We start from the raw sequence: 13,583 nt of genomic DNA, 5'->3' as shown, positions 1-13,583 counted from the left end.
CCTCTGCCATCATCTGTTGCTGTTGAAGCATTGAAGCATCAGTGCCAGCAACCCATTAAAGGCGGGTGGCTGTTTTCTACAGGGACTCCTGTGGAGATGGTTGAGCAAGCAAGGATTTCATAAGATAAACAACAATATTAACAACCCGGAGCCTCCTTTCCATCACATTGTCACAAAACAGTTTCTTCAGTCAGTGGCTTCTTTAGATTTGATACAAGACAGACCACCACAGGGGATCTTACAGCCAAACGCTATCAGCATCTAGAGTTTATCTGTAAAACCCAGCATAATGTGAGTTGCAGTAATATCCCTTATGGATTATAAAATCACTCTTAAAATAAAGACAGCAAGAATACTTCAAAGATTTTTAAACTTTAGAATCCCATGTATCATTTCCTGCCACCTAAAAACCATTCCCTACGTTGTTGATCTATGACATTACACTGCAATAAAACAGCAGATGCGATTGTAGGGTGACGGAAACTAAAAGGTTCAGTAGTATTATAACATTTCCAAGGTACTCTATCAGATTCCTTGTTCCCTTTAAGAAATTCAGAGTTGTTATTATTTGTGACTTCGCTCAGTGTTAGCACAAATATAGGCCTAAATAAGGATTATTGTGCCTTAATGCTAGAACTAAAATATACATACAAGATAATAGTTCTAAGTTCATAGCCCCTTCTAAATAAATTAAGGGGTTTTAGAAAAACACAAAATGTGTATAAACATTTTAAACATTTAAACAAATGAAAGTATTTGAAAAATAAAAAATTCTATCCTCTACTGGTTTCTTCAATTTATTTTGCTTCTAAAGGGTTTTCTTCATCCTTTCTTCCTGTGGGAGTGCTTTACATTTTCCACTTTTATCATCTAAGGCTGTTCTATATTTCATAGAAGTGTTTTTATATGTAATTGTGTCTGTGTTTTGTGTGTCTTCTAAGCCTGGAGTCTGAAAAAATGTCCTTATAGTAAGAATGAGAATAATTATTGTGAATTACTTATTGATTAGGGGGATGGTTATTATTTTAAACGCACAGCACTAATGACTTCACCATAAATCTCACATTAAGTGAATGATGGGAGTCTTCTTTCACAGCTTCACTCACCAAAGAAGCAGTAGATGATTCCAAAGAGGCAGCACATGGAGCAGACCACCGAGGGCACAATTTCATACCTCCTCTCAATCTCCTGGTCACACTTTAGGCCCATCTCAGCTAAACCCAGAAGCTGGCTTGTGGAAGTCATTGTGTCTCCACTAGAGGGGGAAGGGTTCAAGGGTGGATGGGGAGGGGTAAAAGACACAGGGATTCTTGGATCAGTGGACCTCTCCCATGGAGACGTATTTGCCTGTAGAAAAGGGTGACAAAGAGGGGAATGGAAATGAATGAGGACATGAAAAAAAAAAGAGAGGAGGAGCGATTATTGATTGCTCTTCTAAGTACTCAGCTGTGAGTGCTGACACTGCGGTAGTCATGTTCCATAATTTTGAAAAACAAAACATCTGAAGAAAGAAGTTCACAAAAGTCCTTCTTAAAATGAAATGCAGTGCAGCCAGTATTGCTGACTAACAAGTCCATTAAATGTTGTAACAAATAGGGAGGATGGTGCAGCACAAATACAAGTCGCTGTATAGAGCGGAACATAATTCATTTTCATAAATTAACATTTTGTGTGAATTTGTGGCACTATTACAAGACAGTTTATTGATTTTTTTTTCTTACAGGCAAAGGCCTGTAAACCAAAAGAAAAAATTATTTGCATCATACTTTCTCTAACAAATCACTTGAAGCAACCATGATGCTTTCAGCAGTAAACAAATAAGAGAAATGTAAGAAACTGATTTATTGTTCCCTTGTTCTAGTATTATTAAGTGATAAAGGTGTGAGGAAAAAAGTACAGATTGTGACTGATAATAGCTGAGGGCTGACACATTTGCCCCATAGCTTTCTCTTCTTCATCATATAATCTGTTCTTTATTCTCACATTAGATTTATATGTGTAAACTCTGTCTAAACCCCTCAGAATCACTTTTTTGTATCAAGAATACTCTGAATTTAAGAGTCTTAAGTCATCATGTTTCTCATGTCCAAAAAACAGAACTTTAAAGATAATGGCAGTCTTTACATTCAACATATGCTTTAATTTATCACTTTTTCCGGGATTATGACAGGTACAGAGATCAGGAGGATTTTTTGTGTGTGTAGCAAGCAGTTGTAATGCTAGCAGTCTTTTATCTTATTTTATCCAAACAAGAACTTTTGATGCTTACATGTAACAAAGCTGCCTTCATTGTGGTTTGTGGAAGACCAAAGAATTATGTCGATCTATATGCAACAAATAAAAATGATGTTTTAAAATTGTGTTTGCCAAAAGCTTTAAAGATTTAAAACATCTACTAAGTAGAAAAATGCTTTTCTAAAGCATCTAAAAAATCTTTTTCTATTTTGTTGCAGTGCGTTGTGTGATTCATGAAGCACAGAGTGTTGCTGCCAGCCAAACACCCACACACAGCTTCACACTCATTCATGTACCACATCCCAGTGGTTAAATGTCTAGCTGAGACACAAATTAAGACCTCAGCAGTTGATACATTTGTATAAAAGCATCAGTGCTGCATTTTATACACCAGCTCATTAAGCATATGAAGTACTACACTGTGTATTTTACAAATATTTTGTCTATTCCTGGTTTTAAAAAACACATTTCATTCCAAGGGTGGGTAATGCTATCTGAACCTTCTGGAACTGTTACAATCATCAAATTTCCTTTCACTGTTGTTAATGGTTTTGGTTATTCCTTCTCCGTACCCATTACCATAAAAAGGCTCTCTAATCCAGATCAGTGAACCTTTAATGTCTGAGAACAGATGACAAACCTGCATTTCTTTTTATTCTTTCTTCTTCCCACCTATACTCATTTAAAAAAAATAGTAAATGCACATAATGCACATTCGCAAAGACTTAAGAAAAATATTGGAAGCTCCGCAAAAGTCTTTCATGTGTTGTCAATTCTATGCCTTTTATTTGGGGTTTTATGTGACCTACTAAAACAAAGTACTATTAACTGTAAAGTAACAAGAACAGATAAGAGCTTAAGATAAAAATCATCCTGAAAATGCGCCTTATATAATGTTCCTATATCAAAATAAAATATAAACTCTTTAATGTCTGTTTACGCTACAAGTATTTATTATTATGTCTCCATAGCTCTCCAAGCTTTTAATAGCTACATCCTTCTATGCAAAACATCTCAAACTATGTCAGATTAGAAGGAGAGTGCCTTTTAGCTGCAGTTTTCAGGTTTTAGAAAATACAATATTCTTGGTTAGATGGAGGTCTAGACGTTGGGACCACTGACCACTGTTGGGAGGATTTAACAAAAGAACATGTTATATACATGTGTTTAATTTCTGTTGTAGTTTGTAAAATGCTAATTTTATCATCAGCTCTAATTTCCCTTTTGCCTAATATTTAATGAAATAAAATTTACATTAAGAAATTGAATTCTCATAGTCTTTGCCCATCATTCCCCAATGAATGTGCATCTCCACCACAAACTACATTTAATATTTGAATTATTAAGAAAACATATTGTAAAGTTTTTTTTTTACAGAGGCAAAATTGTGACACAAAGCCAGAAAACTAGAGTTTACAGACTCTATTGCTGGAAGAAACATTTAGCTGAACACTTTAAGTAATGAGACGAAACCATGTGCAATACATTTTTTAAATAAGTGTATGTAACTTTGAGCAAAAAAGGTTGCTACAAGCTTCATTATACATTGCACTGAGGGGAAACACAGATAGAAAAGACTTTAAAAATCAACTGTACTTAAGCTTAGAGAAGTTAAAAGCAAGCCAAGCTTGGTGAAATGATTATTCTTTGCCAAAAATGTTTTTTCTTCCCCTAGCTAACTAACACCAATCACACGAGGAAAAACTTTTACAGTCTTGGATGTTTCCCAAACGCAGAATCTACAGTCAATAATCAAAAGAAAAACACCAATGGGAGCAGATATTGTATGTTATCTTCAGAATTAAATAATAGACTTAAAAGCTTCTTATAGTTTAATTTATTTTCTTCCTGTTAACTATAATTATTTCAAAATGTTTCTGTATTTATCAGTACAATCTGCTCACATGAAACTTAGAGTAATTGTAGTTAGTGGCTGATTGTAATTGAAATGTATCCAAATAGATTTATAGCATAAGTTTCCAGTTTCATAAATAAGAACATTTTAAGGTGAAGCAGTTCAATTTCTTTAGTATGAAAGATTAAGTGTGTCCACAAAATAACCTTTGAACCTTTTTACTATTAACTTCAGACAATTTGAAGTACCGTAATAACTTAAAGTTCAATTCATTTAAGACTTGCACAATTATTTGTTTTTCTTTCTTGGTGTGGGCCTAGCTTCATTGTATTCAGAGGTGGTCTTATATCCTCCCAGCATAAAGTGAAAAAGACATAGAATCACTTGTTCTGTTGCTTGGATACAGTGCCTTTTTTAACAAGTACAATGCTTGCAAAGCTATAAACACACTGTCTGTCAAAGACAGATGTAATGTGAAATTTAAAATGAATTTAAAGAATATATATATATATATATACAACAGGAGTTGGATGGAGCTTATTTATACTGGAACCATCCGGGTTTGGTTGAACTAATAAATTTGATCAATTTTCATTCACAGAATATATGTTTTGCTTATGGAACTTTGCTTCACCTTTGCTGTTGACTACTTCATCTTAGATAAAAGCCAACCAGTAAGGTTAGAACAAGGAATAGTAAAAAAACAAAAACAAATTATGCATCAATGTCACGTTGTGGCTGTTGCTGTAACAACCAGCAGAAAGAGTAAGACCTTCCAAATGGTTCATTGGGATCGTCTCCATGGGAATGTTCAGAGCCATTCCATGATGGTCTCCATTGAGATCTTTAGCTCTAGATAGACCTGACCTCTGACCCTATTCAGCTTGTGCCATTCTAGAATTCCCTCTCAGGGTCTCCACAGTAACTGCTCGATTTACCGTTCTCAGGAATAACAGTCTTACTACCCTTTGCATAGTCAAATGTATATGTAGAATTAAGCCTACATATAAACCAAATAGATTCCTTACTGCAATTCACCATTTAAATATTCGATGCAGCATCAGACTCTGTTGAGACCAAGATTTCAACAAAAATGTACATATATATTATTAGAATATCACTGCTTAAGGTGGCTGCACGTTGAAGTAGCTCTGCAAGTATCTTTTTATTTTTGGACAATTGTTATGATGATAAATATTGCAACCATAGCTAGCTGGTTTTTACACCTTGACACTGATAATTAACATCTCAAAAGCTGAAAAAATACTCAACTACCTCTGCAAGTACAAGCTGTGATAAAAAATGTGATGCCGTGGATTAAGAGCATGAACAAAGAGAACAGAGAGGAGTACTAAATACAAGCCATCTCTTCCATCAATCATTATGGGATGTGATCTCCTTAAGAAGCAAGTAAGAAGAACTTCCAGCCATAGCAAGGACCTAACCATTATACTATCACTAAATCCATTTTCTCTCTGCCAGGATTTCTGACCATATGAACACACATATTTGAAGAAGGCTGAAAAAAATAAATTAAGTGGGTTGACACTGCTTGTGAACAGCAAATGGTGTCATCCATTACTTGGATTTTTTTTTCTCTGTAGCCCGGTTATTAAACTGCTGGCAGTTGGTTTTTATCCATATTATTTAACCAGGGAGCTTACTAGTGTTGTTTTGGTAGTTGTTTACATTCTACCTTCTGGTTTGGCCACACAGCATTTGATATCATCAGTTCCATTGTTGCTGAGCTACATACACAACAGTCAAATGCATTTGAGTATTATAACTATTGACTTTAATAATTCCTCACTCTCTGCAACACTGCCAACATTCTAACAGTTTGCAAGGTGCTGCACCATAGAAAACAAAACCTTGGACTTGATATATGCAAATGTCAACGACTCATAGCACTATAAAGAACTCTTGAAAAAAAATATTTTTTCTCTGCTCAGACTATAATCCCTTAATAAGAGGCAATCTGTATTAAAGATAAATCCATTTAATGGGTAAAAAAAGTTAAAGAAGCCCAGAAAGATTGTTTAAACGCTTCAAACAGGAATGTACTGTCTCGGTAATATGGTGAAGACATCAATGCAGTGACTAAGTAAGTATCACTGACTTTGTAAACGTTGGTGTAGATAATACAAACCCCACAAGAACAGTAACAAACTCTGGATCACCAGTGATCTGAAGGAGCAGCTAAACAAAAAAGAGCCTTAAGGAAGGGAAGCATGAAATTATTGAGGTATGTATAATAGAAACTTAAGGTAAAGATAAGAGAGAGCAGGGATGCATACAATAAGAAGTTGGACAGCAAGCTCCAGCAGAACAATATAAGAGATGTTGGAGATGAAAAAGATCACAGGCTTCAAAGCAGAGGGATGTTTAGACAGATAGAGTTTGGACAGCAGCTATGAATTCTCTTTGCAGTCTGACTCATATTAGACCATTTTGCCTTATTTTCAGAGTACAGAAAAAAACACAGAATTATGTATTCCTCTAAACACTCATGAACTGGAGTGAGATCACTTCACTAAAATCAACATCTAAATGATGCCTCACAGGCGTGTTCTGTCTCCTGCTGACAAAGAGCCCAGAATCAGACATGAGATCCTCTGCATTGAAAACACAGCACACAATCCTTACTCCATCAACTTTCATGGAACATAATTTAAGGGTCACATAAAACCATTGGAGATCAGATTACTTTTCTGTGTTGATGCACTTTTGATTGAGCCTTGCTTCTTATTCCACTCTTCTCAAAGAGTAGATACACAAAGGCTAGAGATCACACAAGACCACTGGTGACACTGCAAAAATACTACTGTATACCAGCTTTTACTTTAGGTCTAAAATTGTGATTACCGCTTTTCAACTAGAGTATATATCAACTTTAAACTAGAGATATAGTTTTCTTACTAGAACCAATATTTCTAATAATACACAAATTTAAAATTATGTCACAATTTACTGACAACAAACATGACTGACTTAATATTTCCATAACACTTTAAAGAATAAAAACACAAGATATAAAACATACATATAAAATTTTGGTATATACCTGTACATCTTTTACTTTTCTAATGATTCACTTTTAAGTGAGTGTTTTATTTATTTATTTTCTTCTCCCAGGAGACAAATTTATGTCAAATATTTTCTATATTTTCTTTATACAGGGTAAACTGACGGAAAAAAAAAACATGAAGAGTAAAACTGTTAGAGCCAATGTAAGATTCTATATGTTATGCATGTGTGTCAACATGAATATTTCAAAGGCTACACAGTGAGTGGCAGTGACAGCATCATCAGAACAGGAATACACTGCTTTTCCTGGGGAAGTTGAAACAGAAGGCTTCTTTATCAACTGAAAATGTAAAACTCAGTTGACACTACTTTATCTTCAACATGGCAAAAAAAAAATAAAAAAATCACACAAGAAAGCCCTTCATTTGAAGTGCAGATTTGGACTGTGTACATGTGAAATGGTTGCTTTCAATCAAGATTGAAGTCAGTTCTTAGGACAAGAAAAAGCCTAATGTGAATAGCTGTCATGCAGTTTACTGTGTACTTTAAAAACAGGTCAAATAAATCTTTTTGTCAACATATAGTTTGAAGATTGTGTTTTGCATCCTTCGAGGTGCTTTTAATTATCTTTTTGCTAGTGTTCAGAGGTCATTGGTAACATCACATTTGTTTTTTATAGAAAATTTCACTTTCTCCCACTTACTTTAGCAAACTACAGTTCAAAATGCCAAAACTGGAAGATTGTTCACAATGTTGTATAACAGAAATATTTATGGAGTATGAATACACATTGTAGGTAGACTGTAGGTACATTCCAAATTACTTTGAAAAAACATACAATTCAGTCATAATAATGATTTGCGTGCCGCCATTGCTGATATATCCCAGAATGCTTTGTGCGGAGAGCTCTCCTCGCACAGCATTATGGAATTTGCTGTCCCAGCAGTCCGTTGTCCCCATATGTGTCGCTACCCGGCAGAAGCGACTAATAACAAAGATGGCACACGTACCATGCAGAGGAGGAGGAGTTACATGACCAACAGAGCAAAAAGCAGTGATCATCTGTCTGAACGGTCAGTGAACTGAATTGGCTATAAAGTCCACTATATAATTGTATGTGGACAGCTGTATATGGACAAAGTAAGTTTGATGCATGCGGAGAAATGGGCTTGTGGATGCTCCTGCACGCAAAATGTTTCTTTAAAGTAGAGAGGGTGGGTCTTTTAAAAAAATCCTCCACGATACATTTACAGTGTTAAAGGTATTGTGCAGGATTTTTTTGGATCTGGGTGATAAAGTGGTGTACAGTAATGTGATCTAAAACAAACTGCCACAACATTTTGAGCATGAAACAAAGATCTATTGAGTAAATGTCACAACTCAAAAATGCAGTGTATACCATATTAAAGTCCTATAGAAAGGAAAAGTAACTACAAGCTGTTGTATTCTTGTGTACAGCACCGATGGCAAAACCCACCCTGTCATGTTGAAAGCCTGGATCTTTGATATCGGATGTTAGTTAGACATATTGAATGTTAAATTAACAAATATTTCTTTGTGTATACACTTATAGACTTTGAATCTGGGAATCTTCACTCCCCGGCAAGCAGAATATTAAGTTGGATTAAAAAATATATATATATGAAATATGGCAAAAAAAAGAATTTAAAAAAAGTCATATCAAATTGAAAACATAATTTTTCCCAAAATAAAAACATCCATCATATACCTGATTTTATTTTTCATGTTTGGACCCAGCGTGTGAGAGCAGCTGAAGGTCAACAAGTCCTAAATTAAATGATTTCAGGGTAAACCTCGCTAATAACATTAAAGCTAATACCTAGCTTGTAAAGTAAAGTAAAGTAAAGCTTGTTTACTTTTTGAAGTAAAACCAATCTTACAAGAATAGAAAAAAAGGAAAATATAGAATGTGACCAAGTCATTAGACTGTTATGTTAAAGTTATCTTTAATACTAGAAAGATAAGATTCTGTAAAATGTTGATAGACATTATTTTTAATTAAAATAGACTTTAAGTTATCCAACCCCACTAACCTTTAGATGCAAAAAATGAAATTACTGCACTGTACTGTAAATACAGCTTAAATATTTGGTAGAAAAATGCTTACTCACAAACTCTGAAGAATATTTGTTTAGAATAAATGATATGTTAAGATAGTGAAAACACCATGTGTTCGATGGTGGTGTCAGTTAAACAGTATGATGCATTTTAAAAAAAACAAACAGTGAGAGCATGCATAAGCATATGAATACTGATCTAACGGTTACTAACAGTGTGACTGAGCTTCAATCTAGGCCATCTGCCACAGGGAAGAATACTGTGTGCACGTGTGTTTTGGGGGATGAGCAAAGTAGTCTGCTCACATGAAGCTGCCGTCCCACATTTGCCTATTGTGTACGGAGGGATATATGTACCATTACCTGTACAGGTATTCTCCTCACTTACTGAACAATAAATTATTTCACCTTAGACATCAATTTGAAATATGACTTTTATTTTGGTATTTTGATTGTAATCAGATATGAAAGGGGCTTGCTTAATAAAACATCAGTATATGTCAACTGTTGGCTGTTGTAATCCAGACTAGTGTGTTGATGAGAGGTTGGATTTGACACTGATTTTCCTGCAACAACTTCTAGCAGGTCCTCATACATGCTAACACAAAGCTCTGAATACATTGTGTAAATAAATAAATGGTAGCAGTAGTAGAAGTCCAAACTCTCACCCATTTTCTTCACTACTTTGCATTTTTGTTTAATTTTGCATGTTGAATGTTTGAATGTTATTCATTATTTGAATAAGTGTACTATAGTATTTTAATAAAAAATATTTCATTTGTTCGTCAACTAATGCACTGAGAAAAATGATGCAGGGATACAAACAAAGAAGATTATAAAGCAACAGTGAACTACACCCTCTGTCATTATAGTTGGCATAGTAACCAGTAAGGAGCAGACCGCCTTTCTTTATGAAAATACCTTCACTGTTGTATATTTGATTGACATTGAAAATTTGCCCGCAGTGAAGATTCAGTTCAAAGCGAATATCCATGTCCTGCAGCTAAGCAATATGGCTGAACACGTAATAAGTATTTACCCTGAAACTTAATAGAAAATCATATCTAGACCCTTTAGGAATCTGTAAGTTGGCATCTCTAGCTTAGGAGAGTATTTTTTTTGTTCCTTCCACCAAAAATGTGAACTCAGACCTGCTCCTGTTTCATTTTGAAATCTGACTATTTCTCATACATCACACACAGTTAAAAATGATGCACAGATATTTCCTTAGCCTCATAGGCAAACAACCTAAGTCATGTTTAAGTATTTTTGGAAAACATAATCATTTATTTATTTATTTTTTTTTTTTTTTACGTTTTTTTTAAGTGCATGAGTCTTGTTTTATTGAAGTGACTTAGCTAGAAAGCACTAAACCTGTGTTAGTGAGCACTTCAAATTTGCCAAGATAAGATAATTAATCTAACTCACAGGTGTGGCATAGCAAGATGCTTCTTCTTCCTATATGGGCTTATTGCAAAGAGCTTATCACTGCATACTGCTACCTACTGTACCATCAAGGTGCTATTTTTTTTTTTATTTTGTTAAGTGAAGTAATATTCGTATGAAAGCCTCTTTTCAAGTCAAAAGGTCTAATTTCGATTTTTTTTTAAACTTAAAACAAAAAGCAAACTGAGAATTTTATGATAACAACATCACATTTTTTTTTATATAAAATGTGATGTTGTTAAAATAACAATTTTTAAAGTTGTTTTTTATCTATTATCAACTTGCCTATTACTGATACTTATATTTTTTTCCACTGAGCTACTTATAGAAACTACATAGTTTCCACCCTCCCTTATTGTGCACTCATTGCAAATAGCAGTTCTAGTATCTGTTTTCTAAAATGTATTTAAGTTTTATACATGCTTGACCATGTATATAGTTTATTTAGATTCCAAAATAGATTTAATCAAAGAGATGATTTAGGCAGACAATGATCTTGTCTAAAGCAGTTCTGTTAGGCTGAGGAAAAGTCAATAACGCAGGGTAATGCAGCACTATAAGAAGAGTAATATTATGCAAATTTCTTAATTAGGCCTAAATATGACTAAAGACAGTTTTGCAATCTGGATAAAAATCTGGCAGATTAGGGAGTAAACACAAACTGCACAAAAAGGGTATTATTTCAAATGCAATAGAAAAAGCCTTTAAGGTCATGATCTATAAAATATGATAATTTCTAAGCATATCTAGTCTAAAATATTGAATCATTAGTTAATATTTATATTTGAAGGGAAAGACTATCCCCTTATTTTCAAAACTTATTTTTCTACGTGGGTCCTGCACCAAACCCTGACTAATAATAAGTAGATTTTTTTCTGATTCTAACTTAAACATGTAGACACACATATAGTTCTGTTTAGAAAAAGGGAAAATGTGATTTAGATATATATATAATATTGTACAGGTATTAGCAACAGAAAAACATCTTTTTAGACGTTGCAGAATCACATCAGACATATCTGACAGAGAAAGCTGCACAACTATAAATAAACATTTGTGTGCTATTGTGCTTGTCATCATAGTCAAATGCGGAATAAAAGTAAAAGGAGAATGAATAAAAGGAAGCTACGGTGGAAGATGTGGACAAAAAAATAGCTGGTCGCAGCTGTCACATTACACCATTTTCCAAGTAATTTCTGACACAGATTGATAATCGTCTTAAATCGGTAATCTATCTTTGTGGATTTTATGTTCTATTTAAAGTATTTTACAGAAAGGATATTCAATTAATTTGCCAAATCACTAATAAAAACAATGGAAGGGTAGCATTAATTAGATCATACAGGAAAAACAACACTAACAAATTATTGCACTGCATAAATATGAATTTTAAAGAAGCTTTAATCAATGTCAGCATCCATGTCATGCTTGTTCAGTTAATCTGTTCTAAACATTTCAGATTAATCAAAAATCTTCTAAATAGCTCTATTTGGCCTCACTTTTATAGACAGAGTTCACTTTGAAGAGAAAAAACAAGTTCAAATTCCAAAACAAAGACCAATTCTGTCTATGATGACTGTATAAACCATGTTTGGAGGGAATGTAATATGTGTCATAACAATAGGAATTTAATTGTGTGTTTGTAAAAGTCGCTAACCTCGGCACTGGTCCATTTGTAAGCTTTGGCCATTGCTCAGGGCCTGAAGGTGAGGTGACATGGGAGTAAAGAGGCTTTCATCAGATTACAGCTCATTCTCCGTCTTTCACCGTCTCTCTTTTCAGTAGCGAGAATCTCTCAGCTGCTTTCAGCCACTTGGCTTCATCTCTCCTCTTTTCACTGCTTACTGAAAACGGCCTGCTTTAAGCAACCGCATTAAATTTGTCTCCAATCCCACAAGGATTTGTTTGCCTTAGCCAAGCCAGCCTGAAAGTGACTATTCAAATGTAGGACTGTGACAATATATAGTGCAGTATATTTTCACTTGTCTTTACTGCAGTATTTTCAGATAATTGAGTTGTTTTGTTTAAATGCTTTCATTCTTGTTAGTAATTCCTCCATTTTTTTGCCCAATATAACAGTAAGGATGCGAATAGCATAATGTATTTTTTCTGGCAGCTGACCAAAATGGTGTGGCTGGCAGCCTGGGTTTAAGTGGAATTAAGGGAGATGTTTTAATATGATTAACTCTGGTGAGCCGAATTGTTTCACATAAGTATTGTCTAATCTACCACAACCTGGGGCTCTGGGGCCACATCGCCAGTATCGTCCCACATCCTTTGCCCCCACATAGACTTGAGTACTATTACTTAATAATTAAAACTATATATATCCTGGAGCTAAACGACTCAAAGTCATCCCCACAACCCTGATCATGGGAGAGAAATAGCTTCTTTTGAAAAAAAAAACAGGTCTGATGCATGTCACAAATCTTAAAGTGATAGTAAAAACATCAGCATTTCTCAGCTCTTCATAGATTTATATATATAAAAAAATAAGGGAATCTTAATTTTTAAGAAAATAATTTCATTGGCAAGGTGAAACCATTATCAAAGTAACAGCTATTTATTATGGAAAGTAAATAGTTTATGCAGGGAACTATGAAAAATTGACCATTTACATAATAATAGAAATAGGAATATTTTTGAACAATTACAGAACATTATACCTTATACAAGAGTACCTTATATCTAAAAGGACATTTAAACTGGTACATGTTGATCAATTTCCCTTGAAATAACATACGTTGACAAAAAGGTTGTGTTGGTATGGATGGAAAATTAAACCCTATTAACTTTTTTATCTAACTTTATTAGTTCTGTAATCTGGCATCTTTAAAAGTCAATGACACACCTCTCTCTGCTGTCAAGTAGGTCTGATATATCGTCATTATATGTATTGAAGTATCAATAGTATCTTTATATGAAAAAAATATATATATATA

At 34.1% G+C, this 13,583-nt stretch overlaps 1 protein-coding gene across 1 annotated transcript in view; it reads right to left on the bottom strand.

Annotated features, from left to right (window-relative positions):
* LOC107103859 (transmembrane protein 198-B-like) overlaps positions 1-13,583 on the bottom strand; it is a 32,668-nt gene that overhangs the window by 14,160 nt on the left and 4,925 nt on the right. Inside the window, exon 2 of the mRNA XM_015403696.1 lies at positions 1,107-1,347. Within this exon, the coding sequence (XP_015259182.1) occupies positions 1,107-1,245 (139 nt within the window). The 5' untranslated portion in view covers positions 1,246-1,347. The remainder of the gene's footprint in view (positions 1-1,106; positions 1,348-13,583) is intronic.

The sequence above is a fragment of the Cyprinodon variegatus genome, unplaced genomic scaffold (genome assembly GCF_000732505.1).
Source record: "Cyprinodon variegatus isolate N-32 unplaced genomic scaffold, C_variegatus-1.0 Scaffold1545, whole genome shotgun sequence".
NCBI classification, from domain to species: domain Eukaryota; kingdom Metazoa; phylum Chordata; class Actinopteri; order Cyprinodontiformes; family Cyprinodontidae; genus Cyprinodon; species Cyprinodon variegatus.
This window is presented reverse-complemented; position numbering and strand designations above follow the sequence as displayed.